Source organism: Nothoprocta perdicaria, unplaced genomic scaffold, assembly GCF_003342845.1.
Source record: "Nothoprocta perdicaria isolate Ctin4 unplaced genomic scaffold, notPer1 scaffold_161, whole genome shotgun sequence".
NCBI lineage: Eukaryota > Metazoa > Chordata > Aves > Tinamiformes > Tinamidae > Nothoprocta > Nothoprocta perdicaria.
The window spans coordinates 1,725,573-1,752,956 of NW_020454772.1; the positions used below are offsets into that span (position 1 = coordinate 1,725,573).

General features: G+C 39.0%; 1 protein-coding gene across 1 annotated transcript in view; it reads left to right on the forward strand.

Moving 5' to 3' along the window:
- PDE3A (phosphodiesterase 3A) overlaps window positions 1-27,087 on the forward strand; it is a 217,554-nt gene extending 190,467 nt beyond the window's left edge. The window contains exons 7-16 of the mRNA XM_026035574.1: window positions 2,214-2,299; window positions 2,750-2,919; window positions 4,201-4,338; window positions 10,708-10,819; window positions 13,336-13,449; window positions 14,898-15,097; window positions 16,803-17,006; window positions 20,047-20,202; window positions 22,605-22,845; window positions 26,564-27,087. Of these exons, the coding sequence (XP_025891359.1) occupies window positions 2,214-2,299; window positions 2,750-2,919; window positions 4,201-4,338; window positions 10,708-10,819; window positions 13,336-13,449; window positions 14,898-15,097; window positions 16,803-17,006; window positions 20,047-20,202; window positions 22,605-22,845; window positions 26,564-26,808 (1,666 nt within the window). The 3' untranslated portion in view covers window positions 26,809-27,087. The remainder of the gene's footprint in view (window positions 1-2,213; window positions 2,300-2,749; window positions 2,920-4,200; window positions 4,339-10,707; window positions 10,820-13,335; window positions 13,450-14,897; window positions 15,098-16,802; window positions 17,007-20,046; window positions 20,203-22,604; window positions 22,846-26,563) is intronic.
- Window positions 27,088-27,384: the final 297 nt, after the last annotated feature.

Consider the following 27,384-nt stretch of genomic DNA (forward strand, 5'->3'; position numbering starts at 1 on the left):
TACCTTTAATGTGACTAATGGCCTTTTTGTTCTGTGTAGGTTATAGAGCATACTTAAGTAAGTTCATAATTTCCTTGTTATGCAATGCTTAGATTGTGTAAGCAATGTGAATAATTATATTGTTGGCATAGGCTCTGTTATTGATTATATGAAACAAGGACATTATCTTAAATGTTATGGTGTAATTACAGGTAATAGAAATGTCATCCATTAATATTAATAAAGTCACTGTTCCTTTACTCCTCATTGAAAATTCCTAAGTATCATCACATTTCTCACCATTAATATATAAAAACACCATATCCTCCGTAGAAGTAGAACCAACAGCAGGTAATTAATGCCCTGCCCCTTACCAGTATAGGTGTAATATATAAAGCAAGCAAACAAAATGGCTAAGATATATTGAGAGAATTTAATTAACAGACACTGGGAATAAATCTCCTAAACTTGAGCAATCACTGTATAGATTGCTAATCTTCACAGTTTGCAGCCCTATGCATTTACACCAAAAACTGCCTTGCTATAAAACAATACCAAAGCAAAGCAAATTTCAACCAGGCAAGAGAAATAAATAAATGAATACATAAACACAGTAAGGGTAATCAATTTTAGATGGATTCAATATTTTGAATAATAAATACCAAGGATTTTTTTTTTTACTGCATACAGAGTCAAATGTGATGGGACAGAGTTTGAAAAGAGTGCAGTAACAAGGCTATATAACAAACAATGCCACTGAAAATAAATCTAAAATAATCGCTATTGATTCTGCTCGACAAATGAGGCTGGGATCCTGTGAAAAAATGTTATACAGTCTTGTTGAAATTATATTGCAACACATGAAGGGAATTGATTAAAAACTTTACTAGATAAATATACTGTGTGATGGAGAGTCAGTGTCAGGTGTTCTGCTAAGTAGTTCAGCAATTTATTTTTTTAAGAGAGCATTTTGTGTGGAGCAAACTTACTAAATCAGTTTGAATTTTTATATTTTCTGATACTCATAGTAACACAAAAGTCATGTAGCTTTTGTGAAGGACACAAAACCAGTGGAGGACTCTTGCACTTACAACCTTTGCTTTGTAGCTTGCTAACATTGACAGTCTGGAGACCTCAAGGACTGTGGAAGAGAAAAATGAATAGATTTTATAAAGCTTGTTTATAGACCTGAATGATAAAAAGATTTATTTGTTTGGCAATGTACCACATATCATTATGTACAGATTTGTGCTTTTATTTTCAGTTCTTTTAAGGAATTGATTACTTTTAAAGGGCATGCCAAACTCCAGAATATATTTTGGATGACCTTTTCATAACCATCAGGCCCAGGATTCTTGTATGATGCACGTGTATTGCTGCATAATATAAAGTCACACTGCTCTAAGTAATTTTGTAATAGTTGCCCTGCAGGGACTGTTATATGTAGGAATATATATACACGAAATACAAGCAGAAAATACTGAATCCAAGCAGAGTAAGAGATTTTAAAATGCCTGGTTTTCATGGAAAGACTTGCTAAGAGGCCACTAAATGATACTTCAGATTTGTTAAATTCTGTTAATATTTTCATGCTACATCATCATTCCTTCAGGCCCTGGATTCAATCATGTAGGGACATTGTAATTTGAGATGTTCCAGCTGCTCGATTTTTGTTTAGGGCTGAAAGGGAATCACACAGAAGGAATAAAGCATCGTAATGGAAAGGAAGAGCCAGTCATTTGGAAAGGCCTCAGTGGGGTTATCCTTCCCACAATATCTTTCTGTTTTGGGGATGGTGAAGCAAACTCTTTGCGTGTTGTTCCATTACTAAATGCCCTGATCCCCAAATCACTCCATTTTCTGTCCAAAACACCTCCTGAGTTCTGCTGTAACTGCTAGGTTGTCACTGAAGTAACAGCAATGTACATTTTTGCATTATTAAAGAGGAACATGTGTAAGTTTCAGTCAAGAAAAGGAAAATAAATCCACTGCCTGGCTGTACTCAACTTAAAAAAAAAAAAAAAAAAAAAAAAAAAAGAGCTGTCTTCCTACATTCCTAACTCCTGATTGAAACTTTTGCTCATTCTTGCAATTTTGTCCTGAGAGTGCACTCTGCATCTTGGCTTATGTCATATGATATAATCTTATGCTACCAGCAGGAAATCTTTTAGCATAAGGCTATCTAATATGCATGGTTCTTTTTATTGTGTATGTTTCTTGATGTTATATTTCAGCTGTGGCAGACCCTATAACCAAATAGAAGCTAGTGATGGGACTCTAGACAGAGGTGATGGTACCACACACACCCTGAATAGAACAGGTAATCTTTGTTAATCATATATCTCCTCATTCTTTGAAATTTAGTAATCATTTATTAGAAAGGTAGGTATGCCTCACTCTTGTGAAAGGAGAATTTATGCAGGTGAGATCACAGAAACTGTCTTTGAGGCTCCTTCCCTTGTGCTTTTACAATACCCTGGAAAAACAGAGTTGAAATATAAAGTAAATATGGTCTCTCCCTCATCTAATCTAGTTATGCCAAATCATAGTCCACACTTTTTTTTTCCCTCTGCAATCCCTGATCCCAGTTTTTGCACTCTGCAGGATATATACCTTGATGCCTTTGGGCAGATTGTCCGACTTTAGAGCCAGCCAAGCAGCACATATGTATCATGAGTCAGAGATCCTGTTGCTATACTCAAAAGGTCAGAGGATGACTTTCATGCTATCTTTTCTGTCCACACAACCCGCTTTGTGATTTGTGTTGCAGACGATCCTGCGCAAGCCACTTCCGACTATGAGACCAACAACAGTGACAGCAGCGACATTGTACAAAACGATGATGAGACGGATTGCTCCAAAGAACAGACTCATAAGGGATCTGTCTGTAGGACCTACACACCTGAGACTATCATCCTGCACCCCTTGATACCCCCTGAGGTAGCTTATTTAAGTACTACTCTCACCATGTACTCTGTGTGTACTGAGGAACTGGAGAAGAAAACGCAAGAACATGCCATGGCTTTCTAAAGATTGTGAGCATGGCTTTAAGCAGCACCTGCTGTTTTAAGCACCAGTAGGCTCCTACCTGGTGATAGGATGTCTGGCTTTGCAGGATTCAAAGGATCCGTTCAAATGTGCAGGAGATGCTAAGCACTGGCCACTTGTAAGACACTAACGACCTATTTTGATGACTAAATACAGGCTATTGGATCTGGCTTTAGGCACTTAGGAAGTGTTTGGCTTCTGTGTTAACATTCCCTTTAAAAGGAATAGATTGGGGGGAAAAGAAATAATCATCTTGGTAGTACCACCATTAAATATAGTCTTCCTGTTCAGTCACTTCAGCTTTTCAGTGACCTTATAATCTTGACTAATATACATTGTGGTGCTAATTTTAAAATAAATTATCACTTTTCAGAGGGTGCCACACATGATGTTATTGTCATCATCCATCTTGAACATAAGGACATCACAATGTGTTGAACATTTACAAGTGCTGGTCTTTTAATGTCTCCTGCCCTCAGGTGTAGAGGGAAAGCTGTTAAATTGTCCACATCCTGCTGCACAACTGAGTTGTTTAAATTTATGCTTCCATGAACTCTTATAAAATTTCTTGTAGTCTGTTGGAGTATGACATGATCAGGGAAAGTCATTTTTTCTTGAGAAATTTGGAGTTTTACTCAGTTGTTTCTTAGCAATGATGAAATGTGAGGAAATATACGGGGAGACATAATAAAAGAGGGGAAGACTCCTCTCTCATATTTGTGGAGCTTGAAAAATAGATGTGTTTCCGGGTAAGAAGGACAAGTTTTCCCTTGGAACATCCTCCATTAACCATGTTAGATTACAATGAATGGACCCTGATGGCGAAGCAGCAATTGAAGATTTTCCACTTTGTACTGCGGTAAATTTTACAATGGAGAGTGCCTCATTTGGAAATGAATGAATGATTCCCATGAATGAATGCCTCTCATGGATAAATTCAGAGACTGATGTTTTTATATACAGCATTTCCCATTCACTCAAGTGAAACAAATTATAGAGGAAAGGGACTTACTTCAGGGATGGTAGAAACGAGGACATCTCCACTGAGCTGTGTAAAGTACCATCGGCTGAAAGCCAATGTTAATCTGCCCTTAGTTTTGAAAAGCCTGACTTTTTTACGTATGAAATGCTTTATAGAATTAAATTTTTTCTTTATTCTGATTTCTGGCACAGGACAAGCCTATACTTGCTCCTGAGCCCCTGGTTATGGACAACTTGGACCCTCTGATGGAGCAACTAAACAGTTGGAATTTCCCAATCTTTGATCTGGTGGAAAAAATTGGAAAGAAATGTGGTCGGATTCTCAGCCAGGTAAGAGGGATATATCTTGTCTGAGATGACTGGACAGATTACTGGCACATTTGGGCAACGTCAGGTTAGGGCCATTGTCCTCATAAACTGCTCATCAGATGAAATGCAGTCCTGACCACCAGGTTCGAAACTGGCAATAGGAACTTTTTCTCATTAAACTCCATACTCTTTTTCCTATCTTTTTTTTTTTTTAATTATTATTTTTAAATGTGAGAGAAAGCATACACTATGTTTGGACAGACATATCTCCACTGGTGAGTTTAGGCAAACTGTTCTAAATGTTCTCTGTTACCTGCAGGTGCTGCCGCCACCCCTTACCGAACACTTTGTGACAGGATTTCTCATGGGTCCAGTGTGTAAGGGCTGAACAGTAAAAATACTCAGTTGATGCAGAAAATACATTTTGATACAGAAAATATGTTTTATCCTTTTTTTATCCTAGAGAATTCAGTGGGCTATGCAAGGTTTCGGGAAGGAGGGACAGAATGTCCTTTCTATGTTCCCTCACATTTGAAGAGTCAGCATTTATCAAAATTTATCAAAAGATTTATCAAAATAAATCTTGATTAAATGGCGAAGGCTAATATACTATTCATCAGGTTGCAAGAATCAACTAATCTTTCAACTACCTGCTTTTCATTCACTTGTGTGTGTTGAATGCAGATACTGACACAGCCGTTGTTTATCCAGCATGATTGATGTTGCTTTCATAATCGCTTTCTTGGCTGAACTTTCTGCTCTGTTTTTCCCCTCTTCCTGGCCCACTGACAAATCAGCCATTTTTTCTTGTAGAAAAATAGAAGCTTATTAAACAGAGAAAACAGTTTAATATTTAAGGATGGGAGGAAAAACACACAAGATTTTTACAGAGCACTATTCAATGATGCGTGCTGGGAAGAAGGAAATACGTTAATAGGTATAAGGTGGGACACTTACACTAACCTCTCTCTGTTGGGCAGATCTCAGTGCCTCAAGCTCCAGAAAAGACTATATCAAAGCTTGATCCTTTGATGGTTAACCATTATGCAGCTACATTCAATTATCCAGTGGTCAACCAGGAAAACCACTGCATGAATTCAGCTTTATTCTGTGGTTTGGCTTTTTATCATTCTGGAGATTGGCAAGTAACATCTATATTTACCCAGCTTGCCAGTTCTCTAGGTTAGTTCTAGGGAAATAGCCAACTACAGCTGTGTGGGGGTATGGATACAAATGATCATTTGGTTTCGCAGTGGACGTGAATATGAGAGTGAAAATGTGCTTCTAGTTCATCTTGGTTGTGTGTTTCCTAAGAGCAAAGCACGCTACAAAATCATAAATGAAACATAAGGAGAAACAGCAGTAACATGCAGATAGTGTAGGATGCTGGGTGGACCAACTTTTCTTCTGATTTTACATGGGTACCTCCATAGATTTCAATCATTTTACATGGTGCACAAAATGCTAAACCTCTCTGGACAGTTCTGCTGTGCTGCGCTCGGTTTGCAGTAAAGCTCCCCATTTTTGTTTCCTCACATCTGTTCTTTGTACACGTACTGAGCCCTGTATCAGTTGTGCAGCACCACAAAATGAGACCTATGAAATAAATGGAGAATTTTTAATAAATACTATTTGTGATCAAAATTCAGTTTTCTATAACATCTGTTTGTAATAACACTCACTCCCCAAGAGCAGAATGTTAACAAGTTCAACTTTGTTCTTAAAATAAAGATCATTCCGTTAGTTCTTTCCCCCACCTACTCAGATGTTCCTAGTAAAATTGTTTTCAGAAGTAAGAGAACTGAAATAAATAAATCTTTTTTCTTCAACCCGAGCATTGTCTTTTTTTTGTGTAATTTTTATATCCTGATATATTTGCAACAAAGGAAAACTAAAGCTCTAGTGGTTTATCCTCTCCTTTTTACTATTAAATGGATTCATCCATTAAAAAATAAGTAAATTAACAAGCTGAATTAACTATGTATGCCTTGCTAGGTTAAATTTATGAGATGGAACAAAGAGGAGTTGACATTTGCCTCTAGGGAAACATTCAGTTTAGAAAGTAAATGCTGGCTTAGTGTCTTTAAAGCTGTTTGAGATGTCTGTTTCTGCCTTTTGGAAAGATAAATTGATTTAGACATACAGAAAGACCCCAAACAAGTCAGCAGCCATAAACATTTGTGTAGACTACAGTGGAAAGAGCTCTAAATGTGGCACTAACAAATATGCATAATAGGAGTTAGAGAGGAATTTACATATCAGCCTTATTTCAGAAAGGAGCATCAAAGCTCTCCAGCAGGGGTTGATGCTTCACAAGAGACCATGGCATTAGATTATGTCTTCATTTGCTTATAGTGCTATTCTTACATGTATAAAAAGTAAAACCTGCAGAAGAGAAACTCCTTGGATATGGAAAGGAAGCAGTGAATAAGGAAAGTATAGAAGAATAGACCTAAGTTCCAGGGCTCTTTCTGCCTTCTATACAGGGGCTTAGAGAAGGGCCAAATACTGGTGGTGCCTCCTGCGCTCTTGGTACGTGCGTTATGCTGAGATGGGGTATGGTAGCTGTGCATGTGTGCAGGTCTCTTGATGGTGTCAAGAGTGTTGAGGTCATTTCATCATCATGAGTGACTCCTGCAGAGAGGGATTTCAGCCTTTAAAGGAAGAAGCCACGGGGATTTTGTCATTGAGGAGATTTCCATGATGTTCACAGCAATCCTTGCAAGTAGTGGCATTTGTTGGAGGGGAGAACTGGACACTTTAAGTGACAAGTTCTTATCTGTGGGCCTCATTATTGCCAGAGAGTCATGCAATTTGAGCGCGGACGTGTTTACATGCTTTAGAAGTTGCCACATTGGCCAAATTTTCTGTTTGTTCAGTCTCCCTTTTCTTCTACTGCGAGTGTTTCCTTCATATCCTAGTTGAATATGAAGGCAATCTTCAGTTGCCTGGGCCTGGCTGAGGACCACATGCTGCTTTTACAGTGGAAAAATGTTTTGCCTAAAGCTGGGACGTATGCAGCTATCAGACCTCAGCTTATCCTGCAAGTATCAAGCCTGAGGAAGCCACACAGAGTGGAAAACTGAAGGGCGCCAGAGGAAGGAGCACAAAATTAATACCTGCCTGCAAACCTGAACTGTTGGGCATGTGTCCCCCGAAAAAAAGCCATTTATGTGTGCCTGCACGTGTGAAGAGCAATCCTAATTTTATAAAAAGCTGCCATTAGATATTATTCGGGAGAAACATTTGTTCTTGCTCAGGCAGCACAGCCAGAAATGTCAGTGGACGATACTGCCGAGAAATTGGTGAAGCAACATATGGTCTGGGGAAGAATTTTAAAGCACGAAAACTGTCTAAAAATTGTTAATTCAAAGCAATGAATACCAAAGTTTCACTTTTTTAAAGAAAGATTACAGCTAGTTGACTTCTGAAAGACACAAATATCCCCTTTTCTCCTCTCTGACCTTCTGTTACCCCTTTCCTCCTCCTCATTGTTAAGACGGACAAAAAGAAAGAAAACTTTACCTAAAAGTCTACATGACTTGGTTGGCTGCTTATGCTTTCCAGTAACCATGGAGAATAATGTCATTTTACTCCAAATCCTGGAGAAGGGCTATCATTCATATCCATCACAATCAGCTTCACTTCTTTTCCACTGTTGTGGATCATTCCCATCTGTATGTATTGAAATTCCGAAGGAGGAAAAACATGCTTTTATGACATGAATTCTTTAAAATATCCAGCTGGTATTGGTAGTGTAGATCAGTAAGTTGAAGTCCTACAGAGTAATAGTGTATTCTGCATCCTGTCTTTGTACAAGGATGTTTTGCTAGAAATATGAAGCATTCCAGAGATCTAAGACTAGAGTGTAAAATACACTCTCTTTCTCTAGCTATAAATTTGAATACTAGCAGATTGAATTCAGCTGTGGTTCCAGATAGGTAAACATAATTTATACAGTTCCTAATCCAAAATATGTGGAACATTAGTCTCTTGGCTCTGCCACAGTACAGGAGAATGCCATAGCATTTTCACAGAGCAAAACTTGAGCAGACTCTGACACTGTTTTTTTTTCCCTATCTATGAACTGCCAAATATTATTTTCCTCTTGAACTGTCTCCTTCCTGCCTTGCAGACCACATCTCAGTAGGGCAGTCAGTGCACAGGAACATGTGCTCTGTGTAGGGATGCTCCTCGTGAAAGCTGAGGCCGTGTCGGACCAAGCAGCCTGCCCAGTTCAGCTACAGTTCCTACTTGGAGGACAGTTTCACCACCTCCTGGTCCAGTAAAATTCTGTTCTCCATGCAAAGCTAGTTACTTGTACAAGTTACAGTCTGAGTTTCTGGACATATGGGCAGCAGGAGAGTCCTGTGTGTTTTGCCTCCAGGGCTAAGTATTTTAAAGATGTCTTTGTTCTTTTCTGAGGTTGTAATTTTTGAGAAGTGCCTTGCTCTCTGTAAGTACGCTTTTCAATAGTGCCAGAGTCCTGTAGCACATCCATTCCCTTTGCAAAGTGGAAAGCGTTCTCCTGAGACATTTGTCATTAAAATATATGTATATATAAAACCTGCTAACACGTATAAAATGTGACAGTTTCCATTTCAATTTTCTTTCTTATGCTTTTTGCACAGGAAAGAAATACATTCTGGGGAATAAAAGTAAAAAGAAGTAGTTGAGACATATATAGAAGAAAATTAGGACATGGGTAAAGGAAGTGGCCAACTGTAGAATGCAAAAATTGAAAGAGATGGAATAACGGGCAAAGAAGCCCTTGAGGCCTGTGCAATACACTGGCTCACCTTTGCTTTCTTGAACCTGGCAAATAACATATGATAGATAAAAAGAGGAAACTTCTCTTATTCTCAATATACATTATATATGTAACTTGTCTTATTCAAAATCTGTTTTCAAGAGGAATGTTCCTATGATTACAGCATCACTTTCTTCTCTGGAAAAGTTTTCCTTCATGCTCATGTCTTTAGCACACTGTGATTCAGTAGTTCCTTTAGTATAAAGAGCTTTTCCTTTATGGCCAGCAACAGAGGCCACAAAGGAGAAATCACCACCAGCAGTGATTTTTCTGACCCCATTGCCAGCAGCACTGACATGGCAACAGCAGTAACAGCAATAAGAGCTGGGGCTAGCAGCAGCATCACAGCAGGCAGATATGTCATCCAAGGGGGATCCTAGATGTTGCCAGAAACCACACTCAACCTGTGTACCTTCTTCCTGGAGGAAATACTGAGGATGAGGAAGATAATTCATGCTGAAAATTCACTTCTTTTTTTTTTTTTTTTTTAATTACTGCAAGAATCCACATTGGCAGGACGTTTGAAGTTTCAGTTCATTAAACTTTGTGTCCCAGCGATCTGTCTATATAGCAGAGAGAAAGAAAAGGCTCTAGATAGGCATTTGTTTTTTACTGAGGTGTGAAATCAAGAAATGGAATTTGCAACACTTTCTTTTCAATATAGCACTCATCATTCCAAGTATACTTTAAATTATTTGGCTCCCAACACATCATTACCAGACAGATGGCTTCAAAAGGACCGAAACAACAGCAAATGGATAAAAAACCTGAAAGACTTCAGGGTCCAATTTGTGAAAGAAGTGAAGAGGCTGTACAGTAATTTTATTTTGTCCTGTTGTTTCCATTTTGAAGTTCAAGCATGTTTTCAACCTCTTCCATTTTACTGTAATTACTGCCTACATTTGTGACCTCCTTCCCTAACTGTTCACATCCTTCCTTCTTATGCATCCACTCCCAAATATCCATAGTCCTTCCCTCTAGTATAAAGACTTCAAGTAGCTCTGTTTCCTAAGGCATTCGGTCCACAAAATCCTGGTGAAAAACTAGTTTTTGTCATTTCCCTTCCAAAAAGGGGGAAGGGAAGGGAGATGATGTGTTAAATCCACATGGTTTTTGTCTTTTGCAAGTTATTTTGTCCTTCATCTACTCAGCTTTTTCTGAGAAGTGAATTGACTCATGAATGCTCTTTGGAATAGTCTGAGGGGAAGCTTTTCCTTAAAAGAGATACTAAGGACCTCTGGAGATTTTCGTTTATGTGTGGCTGCTTGTGAGGTGCTTGCAAAATATGGGGGACCCATAAGTCTAAAAGGGGGAAAAAAAAGAACATTTGAAAGAATATAATGAAGGAATGAGAAGAACTGTTTGTTACTAATAGTCCGTGCATTTGCTTGTATAACTGTATCTCCATAGAAATGAAAAAAGTGGTTGTTACGGCTGGATCAGGTGATGTTCCTGAGAAAGCTGCCATCAGGAAAGGAAGTTTTAACAAGATGATTTAGCAGAATTTTCTTCATATCTGTTATTTATTTTAATCTTTCTGATCTATTTAGCAGGATGATGGTTTTGCCTTTTTTTTGCAGGTATCATACAGACTTTTTGAAGACATGGGACTATTTGAAACCTTTAAAATTCCAGTGCGGGAGTTTATGAATTACTTTCATGCCTTGGAATGTGGATACCGAGAGATACCCTGTAAGTAAAATTTCCCAACAGATAATGGCCTGGGTGTTATCTATACACTTTTTTTTTTAATATAAGACTTTCCTCTCTTTAGTTACAGCAGACACTTTCTCTTTCAAGAGCTGCCTTTTTTTTTTTTTCCTTTTTCTTAACCTGTCCTATATCACAGAATCCTATATCTGTAATTTCTGCAGATAAAACATAGCTCACACTTAACATGCCAAACTGTTTCAAAATGCAGTGGTGCAAAGTCTAAATAAACCAAATATCAAAAAATGGTGACTGAAATGTTCAAGAGCTATAGCACACTGTACTAAATGCATGAAAATGTTTTCACGCTTATGTGTGTTTTCTTGTGCACTGTGAGAAGAATATTCTCCTGTTTTTTTCCCTGCCGCATCACATGGATGGATCTGTAGTCAGAGGCTGGTATTGCATCCCCACATCATTTTTTTTTTTCTTGCATTGCACTTAATGTTTTATGCTGTTTAATAATAAGCCATGGCAAATTATTTGCAAGGCTGAAAAACATCTAAAGCTACTAGGGCTACAAACAGCTGTTTCCTGATGATGTGCCTATTCCTAATGATGCAAGTATCATTACTCTGCTGCCCCATCTGGAATTCATTGAAACATTTCCCCCGTGAGAGACCCGGATTTGGTACACAGTGGCAGTGCTGTGCTTCCAAAGGAGACAAACTTTGTAAACCAGGATAAAAAATGCATCCTGCACAGACTTCTGTGACTGCAGTTAGGATGGTATTTTTCAGTGTGAATCATTTATTCACTGAAAAAAAATATTTCCATCATCCTAGTGCTATTTACTAATTCAAATGAAATTTAGTAAACCACTTCATCTGCACAGGACATTGTTTGGTTTTAAGGGAAGGGAGAGGGATATTCCCCCTCTTAATTGGCATATAACCCATGTGTTGAGGAACGTGGGACCGCCCATTTCAGTGTTCTGCCATCTTCCAGAAGAAAAATATCTGAAATATTAGCTTAATAGATCATATTATTTCTGTCTGTGTCTCTATTAAAATAGTTAAATACAAATTGGAATAGTTACCGTGAAAAGGATTAAAGGAAAACTACCTCAAAATGCCCTCCAGCCAGGTGGTTTGGACTGCATTGTGGGAAAATGAGAGACCCAATTCCAAATCCTTTCTCGTGTTTGAATCAGAGCAGGGATTTGTAGCATCAGATTATTGTCTCAAGAGCTATAGGTGGATGTCCCGCAGTCTGTCCTACTAAAGCTGTTCTGCTTTGTTTAGCACTTAACTATTCATAGAGTCTCAGGAATTTTTGTGAATCTAGCCCTTCATTTCCTTGGCTTTTCTAACAAATGCTTCATTTTAGTCAAGTGAAATGTTTTGTCTAGTACTAAATTGAATTTCCTTCCAGTTTTTCATTTCTGTGAAGGGATAAATAACCCAAACAAATTGCTGGGACTGCACTAGTTTATTTCTTCTAGTTGCTGCACTGAAAAAATCAATTATTCACACAAAATTAATTGTGACTATCCCAGCTGGACTGAATTTGTACAGATTTCATAGGAGGCTCGTCCAGCTCTTATCCCAGCAAAAGGCATCAGACCCTTTAGCGTGGCCATCGTCGAACTTTTGCATGAGCAGATTGCTCTCTTGGCAGAGGTGTTTTCAGCAGTTGGAGAAATGCTGGGGGAGAGTCAGTGCTTATTTCACTTTCTTCTTTTAAAAAATATCCATTCCTCTGCTGCTTGCTGTTCTGCTGTTAAGCTAATTGTCACAAACAAGTGTTATATGAAGTAGACTGCAGGGTCAGCAAGATGGCCAAGACCTCCTCTGCCAGGGACTTAGATATCTATCTGGGCCAGATACTGGTGCCGCACCAATGAAGGGATTTTATCTCTCATTTCTGCAAAGAGAGCTCATAGAAAGCCAGAATACAGCGGCCAGGACCTAAAGTCTTATCTCTGAATGGAAAGCTCCAGAAAGAACCTGGCTTGACTGTGCAGGGTGCACATATCCCAGCTTTTATTTACCAAGATGTCCAGTAGCACAGCTGCTCATTTTGCTTACGTAGAGTAAGGTGTTACCTGCCTTGTTTTTAGAAGCTGGGTAAAATATGGCTACTGAAGTGGAATTTTTTTTCCATTGATGTTAATAGAATCAGAGGTTAACTGTGAATGTTTATCCCATGGCCTTCAACTAGCAAAAGGTAAGCACTGAAGTGAGGGAATGGAGTTGGGAGCATTGTTCAGGCTCCCTGTTTTGCAATATTTCCTATAAGGCATATATCACTGCTTCTCTGCTGTTTTTTTATGTCATGACTAGGGGTAAGACATATTGTTGAACTTACTTTCATCTCATTAATGAATAGAAAGCTGAGCATTTACAGAAAACAGGAAAACATAGCTGTTTTCTATGCTTGCCATAGTGTTTGATTTGTATCTGTTCATTTTATTGCCAGGTAGTACCCACTAGATGGTGCTGGTTTACCTCTCTCAGAAATATCCTTAATGTTGGCTCATTTGCTTTGCTTCGCAGATCACAACAGAATCCATGCAACTGATGTTCTGCACGCTGTTTGGTACCTTACTACTCAGCCCATCCCAGGACTCCCGACTGTAATTAATGATCATGGGTCAGCAAGTGATTCAGGTAGATTTAAATGTGCTAATGCTGTATTTTTAAGCTTTTTGTCATGAAATTTGCCTGAAGAAAGCCAGTGATTGAGAGTTATGTGCAGTAGCTGTTCTAAAGACTTTGAAATTCAGTAGCATGTTGGATCTTTGTATAACTTTGAAGAGAATTAAATTCATCTTCCAAAACCCATTACTTTTTTCCAGAAACAAATGCATTTATAAAAATGTGGATGTAAGTCTCTGCCTCTGTGGTAACCTATAATAGCTGCTATTTACTAACACTTGCTTTTTACAGTACTTTTTCTTCTTAGAAGCTGTATTAGTGCTCCAGAAGCAGTATGGACTCAGATTTTCAAACCCTGCCTTGTTCTGCTGTTACAAAACCACTTGCAGTGGGCAAAAGTGACATGCACATCCAAGTGCTTGGCTGTATTGTGAAGGGTCCCTTTACCATTCCTTACTGTTTCTAAACTGAGAGGCTTATCATCTTCCAAAAAGTTCGATGAACCAACTTGTCCACTGTTTTATGATTGCTCCACACAGGAAACTCTTCCTGTACCTTCCTATTTACTCCCCCAAAGTGAGCTGTAACAACTGGAAGACCTCTTTGTGTTTTGTGGACTTGCTGACGGAGTTATTGAAAAAGCAGGATTTTGTTCCACAGAGAAATTTGTCTTTCTATTTTTTCAGAGGTGTTTGTCTGGGATAAGCATATTGCTTTTGAAACACTCAGGGATGTTTTGGTTGGTAAAGGTTTTATTTGGGGAAAAGAAAATTTTGTCAAAGATTTGTCAGAATCTTTGAAGGTGAAGTGAGATGAGCTGAGTGAAGGGGGTTGAGTTTTGGTTTGGTTTGGCATATGTTACATGGCATATGTTACACTTGTTCACTTGCATACAAGATCTGTGCAAGCAGATTAAACTTGCGACACATCTCTGTGTCTGCCTCTGATGGGGACAAGTTCAAGTTGGTTCAAAAAGAGGCTGTTTAAGAGGATTATCAGGCAAGACTCAAAGCCTAGACCTTTGGGCTAGAAAGCACGTACCTGTACCATAATAAATGCTAATCCATAACACTGACTGTTGGTGCCCCCAGGACTGATCTATATGCTGGAGCAGTTAGGGGAAGGAGTGGGAGGGTTGAGTGATCCACAAAGCAGCAGCATGGCTGTCGATTCATAGCCTGTTGTCAGTAGCTGATAAAACTGTAAGTAGCCTGAGAATAGGCATTGCTGGATGGAAGGAAGATCCTGAGCAGGATCTGAGGTTGTTCTTTTCCAACTGCATGCTGTATTGTACTGGGATGTGTGCACAGTATCAGAAAGCATTCATCCAGGTCAGGATGTGTTGGTTGTATATGGTACATCAATACTACCCCTTTCTGCTTTGCTGCTCCTACCTTTTTTGGTAAGTCACTGAAAAAGGTAAGAATTTTTTTTCTGTTTATTTAATTATTTCTGCTCAGATTCTGACAGCGGGATCACTCACGGCCATATGGGCTATGTGTTTTCGAAGACTTACACACCTACAGACGACAGCTACGGATGCCTGGCTGGCAACATCCCTGCTCTCGAGCTGATGGCTCTTTATGTTGCTGCAGCCATGCATGATTATGATCACCCAGGAAGGACCAATGCCTTTTTGGTAGCAACGAGTGCTCCTCAGGTAAACAAACTTTGGACAATATTCCTGTTCAGTTTGGAAGATCTTTGATAGCAACTTCTTGTAGCCACTGTTTCCTACAGCTTCTCGGAGGTGTTCTATCAAGTACTGTGAAGTAGAATATCAAAATGACAGAAAATAGTCACTTAACTTGGGAATTACTGATTAAGAGTTTTCTTACACCCTCACTACCCTCTGGTATAGTTACTGGAGGTATTAAGATGTTCATAAAATGCCATAGTAACTAAAAAACTTATGTGCTATAGACTGATCTAGAATCCTTAACTATTTGTGAAATAAGGGAAGAATTGTTCTACGCAACAAGGGCCAGAAAGTTAAAACATAAAGAACACCTGTATAGCTGACAATGAACAGCTGAAGTTTTTTATGAATACATCACTATATATGCCTCTGTAGGGAAAAAATTCATCTCCATTTATAAATTGAGAACCGATGCTTATCTAAGATTGCATAGAAATTGCTGTCAATTCTGGCAGCTGAACTTAGCAATTCTGAGTCACTGTTTGGTTTGCTGGCTTAATTATGAGATCATCTTTCCTTATCTTACATAGCTGACTTGCCTGCCTTCAGCATACTATATTGAAAAAACATTTCTGTGGACAAGGAAAGAATAAAAACATGGCTTAATGGGGAGAAGTCGGGTAGAGATGCGGAATTTACCCCCTGGATCCTAGATTTACCCCTGGTTTGGACCCAAACTTCCTCTCTCTCCAAGAGCAAGTAATCTTATCTTGCTCTCTCTCGATTTCTCTCTATAAAATAATAGCAATACTACTAAACCTTGCAATCTCTTTTTGTGATTGAGAATCCAGATAGTCTATCTAGTTAAACAGAAAGATAAAAACATATTTTGTCCTTAAATCTATCTTAAGAAATATGTACTGTGGCTTTGCATTTTTAAAAATCAGCAAGTAAGTTAGATGATTAGCTTTAATGTACTACCCAAGTTTGAAAATTCATTTACATTTTTCTTTTAAATTTGATATAACCAAATTTATATATTTTCAGCATCTGATTTCTTTGCTGTTTATTTCATCACAAATAATATCAGCTTTCAATAATGGTAAAGTGTTGCTGAACTAAACACCTGCCTTCAGGAATGGGGCTCTGGTAGCACAGTATATGCCTCTTGGCTGGTTAAGGATTTAACCAATTTTGGATTTAGTCTTGAGAAATCTGTCAGGTTGCGCATATGTTGTCAGACTGTGTGCCTTAAAAAAAAGAAATGCAAACTTCAGGGTTTTTCACTCAAGAAAAATCACAGAAAATTCAGAGAATTTCCCCATTTCTGTATTTGGAATCAATTTGCTATGGATAGAACTGCCAGATACAAACAAAACACAGTCCCTTACTAAGAAGATCATGGTAATTCTAGGAAATAGTGATGTACTACATTTTGTAATACTGATTATACTACACATATAAGTAATATATATATTTCATTAGCCATTCACATGTGGAAAGAAACAGATTAATATATTGTCATAGTATGCAGTTTTGTCAAATGATACAGAATTCTACGACTTGTCCTGCCAAAATCACATGTTGAAACCTGAGTCAATATTAAAAAAAAAAATCAACTGAACCTCTCTCATCCGTTATCCTCCTGTCATTCCTATTTCTGTGTTGCAGCATCTCCTCTGCTAAGAAGTTTCTTAGCTTTTAGCTGCGTGTGTTGCTTTTGCAGGCTGTGCTGTACAATGACCGCTCTGTTTTGGAGAACCACCACGCAGCTGCTGCCTGGAACCTGTTCATGTCCCGGCCAGAGTACAACTTCTTAGTCAACCTCGACCATGTGGAATTCAAGCATTTCCGCTTCCTTGTCATTGAGGCAATTCTGGCTACTGACCTGAAGAAACACTTTGATTTTGTTGCCAGATTCAATGCCAAGGTAATGGGATGAGTTCAGGTTTCTGGTGTATGATCAGAAAAGTTTGCAGGGCTTGGTAGTATCACAGTGGTTAAGACTGAAGAAGTTGATGTGTCATTCTTTCTTCCAGATGTACATTCTGCTGCTGTGAAACATTCTGTTCATTATTAATGACTTTAATTTTTACTAGTTACTTATTTAAACTTAGTTGAACTTACATAAATATATTTATATAGTTCTTCATATAAATCATATATTCTTTATGTCCTATTTATATAGTATAGGATATGCTGTACTCAGCACACAAATGAGGCAGATGTGGAAGCAGAAAGACACTATCATTATTACACACTATAAAGATACAGTCTCCTGCCCATGCCCTCTACTGTATCAGGACAGAAGGGACTGAGTAGGGAAAAGCTGATTTTACTGGGAGAAGGAACTAGACACACAAAACAAGGCTGCTTGTTCTTTCAGAAGGCCATCAGAGTGAAAATTGCAGCTTTCATGGTGAATTCAGTAGTGAGATGCCTTTTTTTACCTACGGCCACAAGGTTGTGTAGAAAGCTTTGTTAGCAAGATTCCATAATAACTAATTATTTACTGTTTCTTTTTTGTCAGTTTAATCCTACTATTGTATTAGAAAAGCCCAGAAATCATAACAATTCTGAAATGTGAATTTCAAATGCTGTGGAAGGATGATCCTTCTGTTCCCTTTGGAGGGGTAATTCTAAGAGAAAAGTTGTTAAAGATCTTGTGCACTCTCTCCATTCAGTATACACAAAATCATAACACTAGGAGCCTGTTCTGAAAGAAAAAAAAAATTAAAAAGTAGCATTTCTGTGTAATTTATTGGAAATCACGAGCCATCAAGCCACTTTTTACTGAGCTCCATTGTCCCTCAAAGCTACAGGTCTAGATAATGCCTTCTTTGGAATTGACACTGCCTTCTTTTTTGTGTGTGTAATACCAAGCACAGCTTGTTTCTAGTCCTGGACTGAGACCTCCTAGCTGTCTTAGTGAAACAGAAAAATATTTTCTTGTGGTATTGCTTAGGATGGACCTGCATCCTGAAATGTTGAGACCTCAGAATATAAGACTAGTATCATTTTTCATTCCTCTTTCAACTTCTCTCTTTCTCATGCTGAAAGGAGCTGTAAAGAAAGGCCTTAAATTATGGTCCAAAGTACACAGAGCACTGACCTCTAAATCTATAAAGGTTTGAGGACCCTGCCAGCCAGATCTCCAAACCCTCTGGTGATATCAAAGTGGTTTCTTTAGGTTTTAACTTGAAACTCTGAGACCACTCTCATCCCACTTAGTTTTCTCTCAAAGCATTAAGCATATTGGCAGATTGCCACCCTTCAGGGGCACGGACCATAAAACGCAGTGAATTTAGGCTGTTTGGAGCCTGTGGATTTGACAGCTTCAATCAAACCTTCCCTTCTGTGACCTTCAGTAATCAATGAGAAAGGACAAGCTAAACCAGTGACGGCTGTGGCTTTGTCACAGAGACAGACGGTCTTAGCTGTGGAAATGGGCAAGCTGGACGAGCTGTAAATGCAATGTGTTGGCATAACTGAAAATTAAATTTGGTTTAAATCTATTAGGCTGGAAAATGCTAGGTGTAACCATAGCAAGGAGATATCTGAGACACTGCAAATAATTAGGAGTGCTGTCTGGTGTATCACGTCCTGGTAGCTCACTATAGATTTCAAATAACTGCTGTTAACTTCCTTCTCTCTCTTGATTGCTTGAATACTTATACACCAAATTAAAAGTTAAGGAGAAGCTGAAAATATTGACCGTGTTGTTGCTGAGCTTCGTTTTCCCTGAATAGTCACCATATTAAAAGGAAAGTATTTATTTTTGGTTAGCAAAACTGCTTTTGCAGTGGTCTCAGAGATCATGCATGACATGTTTGTTTCTGGGTGGAGGTGCCTGAGCACTGATAACATTAGCTCTAAATGATCATGTTACTGACTGAGTTGCTGACTTGTAGTTTTGTGTATTAGGACAGCAGTCAGAGAGATGAGATCCTTCTCTATAGCAGGTTTGTGCAAGCACGTGTCATGGAAGCATTGTCCCACCAGAAAAGCATGCAATCTGGAAAGTACCACCAAGAAATAATGAAGGAAGTTTTATCTCATCATAACACAACAATTTCTCAACTTGTGCGTACTTGATGATCAAGGCACTGGTCTAAAGAGGGAGTTGCATTTCAAAGATCAGTTAGATGGGGAAAGACAGTCCTTTTTACACTAAGGGATGTTATAGAAGAAAAGACTAAGAATGGAAAGTGTGATTAACAGCAGTAACGACTCATATCACAGACAACTTGTGCAATCTGCAAAGTTAAGAATTGCAGAATATAATAATCTCATGATGAAGAAGACTGGAAACGTGTGATTTCTGGCACCAGGGAGACAGCTCATGCTCCACATGTGGATCTGCACCTACAGAGCAGGTTCAGTGCCCTGGCAGCAGGTGAGGGGCTGGAAGGCATTAGCACTAGTTGAGCCTGAGCCACACAGCAGCAGCAGGAGAAAGGGGCAAGCGGTAGCAGTGTGAGACCCCTGCACATTTTATTAGGGGAGTAGCGTGAAGCATGGGAAGAAAAGAGAGAAGGGAAAAAAAAATAGAAACCTTCCACACATACTATGTTGAAATGGGACCATAGGTTTGGTAACATCCCTCTTCATGCTCTGTAAATACATCAGCATGGCATTTGCTGATAATTAATCTTCACAGGTAAATAAGACAGTAACTTATTGGAAAATGGTATAGAAAGCTTGCATTTGTTTATCTGCCTGATAATACTTTCAAACAACTGCAGTATTTTCTAAATATCAGTTTCTCATAATTTACCTTAATGCTCGTTATTTTCCACTTATTTTTCATTTTCTGGATTGATCTGTGGATAAGTGTAAATTTCAGCTTTGGTATAACTGACCTCCATGATTTTTGTTAAGTACCTGAATATACCGTAGGATGTCCCAGGGCAGACTTTCCTTCTTTTGCCCAGGATAGCTGCCATAGTTTTTCTCTTTCTTCCTGCTAGGTGAACGATGATGTTGGAATTGACTGGACTAACGAGAACGACCGCCTGCTGGTTTGCCAAATGTGCATCAAACTGGCTGACATCAATGGGCCTGCCAAATGCAAAGATTTGCATCTGCAGTGGACAGAAGGCATTGTCAATGAGTTTTATGAACAGGTAAATAAATACATATCCAATGGGGTATTTGCTGGTTCCTGGTTTGCCTTTGCAACACAGTTCTTAAGAGTGTGAGTGATTCATGATGATCGTAGTATATGTGGGCACCAATGCATGCAAACAAAATTTGCTAATCAAGTATATGGAATGATTCTCCATGGATCTGGCATAATTAATACCAGAGGACAGTGAGTGCTCCAGCACACTGAACTTTGAATCAAGCTTGGGAGGAAAATAGTGGTGTTATCTATTCCACAGTAAGAATCTATTTTGGGAGAGCTCTATTTTCCATCCAGGTGTTCTATTAAATGTATTCATGCTCTTGGAAGCTACTCTAAAGTCCTGTTGAGGATGATCTTGTAAGTGAAAAATAATAAAAAGAGAATTGAGATTCCAAATTATGATTCAGAATAATTCATTTACTATTCTTACTAATGGCATTCCTTTTGGCATGGAAATTGTGTGCAAAAGTTTTTGAACTCTTGGTTTGCAACCCAAGAGATTGGGTAATCAATATAATGTATTAGGGATTTCTTTCAATGCAAGACATATGTTCACTGTACTGTTTTTTGTGTGTGTTATGTGTTGCCATACTGAGATTATTTTCTTCTTAGGACTTCCAGCATCAGTAACCAGCTATATTCTTAGCTGGTTAAAACTAGATGAAAACTCTTTTTTTTTTTCATAATATAAAATGCTATGAGGGGTTTATCAGATCATCTTCACCATGCTTTTGATCATGTAATTCTTTTCTGCATTGAGAAGGTATTCCTTTCTCATTTCTGAAAAAAGAAAATTTTATGTAAAGTATGAATTTCCCCAGAATATTTGTCATCAGAAGATCATACATATGTATGAAAATAGTATCTTTCTTGAATGTCTTTTAATAAAAAAATACTTTGAAGACTCTAACTCCCCTGTAAATAACAACCCTTATTAAAAACATACAGAATACTAACATTGAAAGCCCTGTACCATATTGTTGCACCATGTTTCCATTTTCCATCCAAGTGCTCAGTATCTTTGTTAGAAGACAGCCTGTTAGACATATATTAGAAAGTATCAAAAATGTCCTGCAAAATATTTCACATCATAAATAATTTTTACCTGAACATGAAAAAAGAATTTGTAAACATTTCAATGGTCAAATTTCATTCCTGTGCTGGCAACTCTCAACCATGCAGCCAGAGATGTTATTGTGAAGAAGAGAGGGCTGCCATCCTTTCTTAATTTGCTTGCTGTCCCAAGAATGGATGTCACATTTTAGTGTTTTCTTAGCACTGATATTCATGTTTGATTGAGCAGTACATTCCTGGATAGATTGAAATAAGAAAACTTAAGGAAGTTAGACACTTGTGATACCTGTTTCAAAATTTATCTCATATTTTTTGAGCTTCTCATCAGGGTGTTGACTCAAACACACTATCCATATCATTTTTTGAACCATGAAGGTTATTTAGAAATAAGTGCAGGCAATTTGTAACTCAATGGAAACTAGGAATGACTGTACCAATACTAATTCTCATTCTCCAATGCAATTTTCTCTGTTGCATTAACAAATTTGTTTTCATAACTGCCTTGAGATTTTATTTGTTTTTATTTGAAGAAGAGGCTATCGATCCAGTCTTAACATATCTAGTCCCCTGAAAACTCCACTGATATCACTAGACATTTACTTTAGTAAGGGTGAATAATAGCATCAAAACTTATTCTGCAGGAAAGCTTAACCTTCTTTTTGATCCTCAGAGGAGGGAGAGAAAAATTTTCCCATACCTCCCTTACGCCCCCAAGAAAAGCTAGCAAAGAGGTTTGTGGGAAGATTGTGTGCTTCTGAATTACCTCTACTTTGATGAATCATTATAGTTTTCCTAGGAGACAGGTAAATAGATATGACCCAAAGGCAAGGAGAGTTCTCCTTGTTGTTATGTATTGCAAGGACAAAATTCATAGGACAACTCATTCAGTAAGATAGTTCTTGCTCTGAGCAGTTCAGTTTTGTCCCCCACAAATAGATGTCAGATTACAAGGAGAAAGAGCTAACAGTCACAAAATCTGAAGTTGCATTTGTAAACAATATGGAGAAAGAGAACTTTGTTTTCAGACTTCCACAATTGCAGTGTAAGATACATGGCAGGGAGGTAGGCATCACTTTGCATTAAATTCTTGATTTTGGTAGCATGTCCTTTGAGAAGAAAAGAGCTGTAACTTTGATTAATCATTTAATGTGATGGCTGAAACAGCACTGTGATTACATCACGCTGACATGCTATAGAAGTGTCATTATAGTTAAATTATTTTTCTCTTGGCATTTTTAATTGGTTTGGTGTACTAATTACTCTTTTTTAGTGGCATGGCTTTGTTTCCTTTACTTCAGAGAAATCACAGCTATTTTTCATCTCCAGGGTGATGAAGAGGCTAGCCTTGGCCTGCCCATCAGCCCTTTCATGGATCGCTCTGCCCCTCAGCTGGCTCACCTCCAGGAGTCCTTCATTACTCACATCGTGGGACCACTATGTAACTCCTATGACTCAGCAGGGCTCATGCCAGGAAAATGGGTAGAAGATGGTGATGAATCAGGAGACACTGATGAGCAGGAAGAGGAAGAAACAGCAGAAATGGAAACTTGTGAAAATGCTGAATCCAGTAAGTGTTCCTGGTTATCGACAGAATAAATGGAATATTCTGACCACAAATGAAGCACTCTTGCAATAAGAGCCAATCAACTGGTCAGGTTGAACTTAGGCCTCTCACATGTCAAGGGAACAAAGTCAAAGCCTCTCCAAACTCAAGAGTGGCTCAGTGCTGTCCTCAGTGAGGTCGGTACATAGCCAGTTGCCTTGGCTATTGAGAAGCAGCATGGTTGAGGACCAGTACATGTTGCTGTTGAATATCTAATGGTTATTCATACCTTCAGCTGAGGTTTAGGGTGATGGATTTTTATTTAGATAATCTTGTGCATAACAGCATTTCACAGTGTTTCAGCACTGATATTAGTAGACTGCATCTATTTTTCCCACTTGAAGAAAGGAAGGATGGGAGAAGAATTTTCAAAGAAAGGACTCATCATTTCCATGAGATCATCATTTCCATGATGCAAAGCAATAGTACAATACAGCTCAGGGAAATTATGCTTTTTAACAGCAGAAGTGCTTTAATGCATCAGTTTGCCACGCAATGTGCGCAAGGGGAGAGCAGAGGAGGGTGTTGTGCTTTGTCATATCATGTGCTGGGGGCCACATCCCAGCTGGTCGTCTTCTTGCCTCTCCTTCAGGAGAGCCATGATTGCCATGCTGAGAAGAAAGAAACCTTCTAGTTTGGATGTTCTCCAGAAATTGTTGGAAGCTATTTTTAAGAGGAAAGGCTGCAGTTGTAGACCTGTTTCTTTTACTAGTTTAATCCTGCATGTATTACCATTCCATTTCTTTTTTGTTGCTCCTTCCTGTGAATTTCCTCCTACTCTTGTTCTTCTGTTTCCTTCTTCCAGGTCAACTTTCTGTCCCTCTCTATATATTATACTTCTAAAAATCTCCAGCCTTCAATGCACTGCTAAATACATTAATTAATGCACAGCTTTTTCTCTAATAGCACTGCATTTTCTATTCTTCCTGGCACCTTCCCATGCCCCACTGAGTAGCGTTATCCACACTGTCTGTTGGGGAAGCTGAGAAATAGAAAGATCTTATGAGGCACTGAACACTGCCAATACATCAGATTAAGGATTAAGGCCTGGAATTAAAATCTAGGTCTTCCAATTTGCAAGGTAGGCCTTTTATCCATAGTAAGATGCAGGGGTATATACTTTGTACTTAAGAAATCATTTTTCTTGTTCATAAACACGCAAGCACATATATTTAAGTTTATCAGGGTCGTGTATGCAAAGAACATTAGTGAGAACAGGAAATGCTAAATAATATAACACATAGATGCTTATTCTAGCAGTTCCTGATCTACCAACTGTCCAGGATCATCACTGTAATAGGAGACAGAACCGTATCTTTCTGTAGCACATTGGCATTTATGAAATTTTTTACCTTAAGGAATCCTTATGGAGTTAGTAACCAACAATACGCCCAAGCATTGGACTTGATATCGCTCTATGGAAGGGAAGAGTATTTATATAAGGGTGTTCCCATGTATCCATTCTAGTGTCTCACCTTTTTTTGAAATCCCACTAGTCTCTGTTTGCCTTAGTCCTGTATTCATTTATTTTCTGAACTGCTGGTAGTGAAGTCAGGGAAAATCTGCTCTCAAGTTCAGAGCACAGAGCACTATTAACCTTTGCCACACTGAAAATAGATCGTTTTTATTAGCCTCTTATCTCCTTTCTTAGCCATGTCAGTATTTCAGTATTCAATCTATTGCTCTCAGACGTTTTTTCTTTTAAAAACATTAGGAGTCATTATATCTAAAGTCTTGAAAACTCAAATCTTTTTACTACTGTACATTTTTACTTTCTAAATATCTGAAATGCTCAAAGAATTTTCTGGAGAAGCAAAATTTGCTTTTTTGCCTCAAATTATTTTGCTGCATTCATCTGGGGATTTTATAGTTGCCATATTTTAGTTGTGAAATAAACCTCTTTTACTTAAACAGTGAAACGTGTTTGGGTTAGTTGTACTGATTTTTAAAAAGGTGAAAAAGAAAGATGAGTGTTTGTTTTCTTCCTTGCCTTTTTTCCTACTTTTTTGTAGTTTGTGTTAGTGAAACTTAGCGAAAAAAAACACAAACTTCAAATTAGCTCCCTTCCCCAGTGCAGGGCCCTCATACCGCATACCCTCTCATACCAATATGTTAAAATGTTTTCTTATGACCCTGTAAAATCTCCGTGCCGGGATGTGGAGCTGAATCAGGTAGCCGTGCATCCTTTGTATGGACGTAGGAGTCTTGCACTTTATCAGAAGTTTATACCTATTAAACTTAGTGTTAGGAAGACAGAATTTGGGAAATCCCACCATGTTACCTGCCACAGGAATGCTCAGGGTTGCTTAAAATCCATCTTTTTTTTCTGAATCATTTGCCATTAAAGAGCAGCTGAAGCCCTGAGAGGGTAAGAGTTAAATGGGGCGAGTGTTGAGCGTTTGGGGCAAGAAATAACACTGCAGCAAGGTGCAGGGTCACCCGGGAAGGCTGGGGGACAGCCTCCTGCTGCAGCCCAGCAGCACAGGGGTCCCTTATTAGCGCTAAACCTGGAGGGTGCCCGCAGGGAGCGAGTGCTGCTAATGAAGGATTGAGCTGGATTTGGTCCGCGCTCCATGAAAAGCGCTTTGTTCCCGGTTCAAGAGCTTCGGGGGCTAAACGCTTTGGATCCTGACACAGACATACTTTGGACAACCTGCAAATACTAATCCACACAAATTTATTTGGTACAAAACATTCTTTACGTCACCTTCCTTTTTCCAAAGAAATCAGCAGCGACCCTTGGAAGGTTTTTTTTTTTCAGCGCTGTAAGTGCCTTTGCTGCTCTTAATGACAGGGGAAACTTGTTCGCATTTTGTAGTGATAAGGAGTTGGAACGAGTAGACAGACACAAAAACAGGCACTTCAGAGAGCAAAGCTGTACAAGGAGCCTTGTGAAGGACCAGTGGCAAAAGCATTTTGTAGAGTAACAGCAGGGGACTGATGCTTCAAAATCAGGGACGAGCAAAAATTCCCTGTAATATTTGGCTATCTGACATCACTTTGGTTATCCTGATCAGGTATTTCTGGTCACTTGGATATCAGTTATCCAGCTCAGATGTTGTAAAGACACTTTGCAAAGGCTTTAAGATTATCTCCAGTGAAATGTAGAATGGTAAACCCTGGGTTTTGGGACATAGGAAGAGGTTCCCTCCTTTTCTTTTTAATCCCTGCTTATTTATAAACCATAAGTCCTGCTCGGATAAGAGATGAAGCATGGAGAAGACAAAATGGTGGGTTTTTTTCCCCCATTTAATTTGCTTTCTAGAGCAGAGAACAGAGATCTGTTTGTGGAGGGTTAATATCTGTGTCATGAAGCAGGTTGATCAGTGACCTCAAATACTTGATGGCAAAGAGAGAGGGCAGGAACAGCTCAGCAACGTGGTTTTGAGCATAACCACTCAAGCAATAGCAGTCTCCATAAGCTGCCTGGTCATGAGCAGCTGGCAGGCTCTCCTGGGGCAAAGCTGGGACTTAGACGAGCGAATAGCTTCCCGGGAGTTTGGAGGGACCTGCTTTCCTAGATTTTCCTTTCATTTAAGTCTGCGGTTTTAAAAATATGTTGGAGCCAAAGTCCTCCATGTCAGCATATACCTGCTGTGCTTCCTTCATCTTCACACTCTTCTCTTTCTTCCCTCCCTTGAAAAAAACAAGGAGTGCATTAATTTCTTGTGGTATATTCCAGGAAAGAAGAAGTTCAAGAGGAGGAAAATCTACTGTCAGATCACACAGCACCTGCTCCAGAACCATAAAATGTGGAAGAAGGTGATTGAAGATGAGGAAAGGTTAGCTGGGACAGAGAAGCCGGGTGCAGAGCAAGCCACGTTGCACCCATCTTCAGAACAAATCCAGGCTATCAGGGAGGAGGAGGAGGAGAAAGGGAAGCCCAAGCAGGAAGAAGAAAACACAACCATAGAACCAAACCAATGACAATATTTACAGCAGTATTCTAAGACAGATATTGACTTGTGCACAGACTCTTTCTCAAGCCAGCACAGCATTTAGACACAACACTGTAGAAGTACGGGATAATGCGCCTACAGCTGTTTCATTTGATTCTCTTTCCTTTTTATGGTGAGGTACATTGGTTAAACTCCTACGCTCAAGGAAGCTTTCACACTGCGACACCGGCTTTTACAGACATCCTTTAAAGAGATCGGGGTGGGAGGGCGGGGAGGGGTGGAATTATATAAGAACATATAGCCAGGGGGTATTGGCTGCACACTTCAGCAAAATGCATTTAATGATATATTCTGGTCACTGTGATATTTACAGAAGGAAGTTACCTACGGAAATGCTGCTTCTACAGCCCATTTGCAGTTAACAGCGAGGTACCGGTTAAGTGGCTTTGGCTCTTAACACCCTGGGGTAGAAGTTGCGACACGTTTCAGGGATGCTCCTATCTCCTGCCAACATACAGGGGTGCATGCGCAGAGCCGGGTGGTTGTGTGTGGTGCTGCTCTAGCAGCAGCAAAGCTGGAGGTTGGGCTAGATGTAGCACATGTC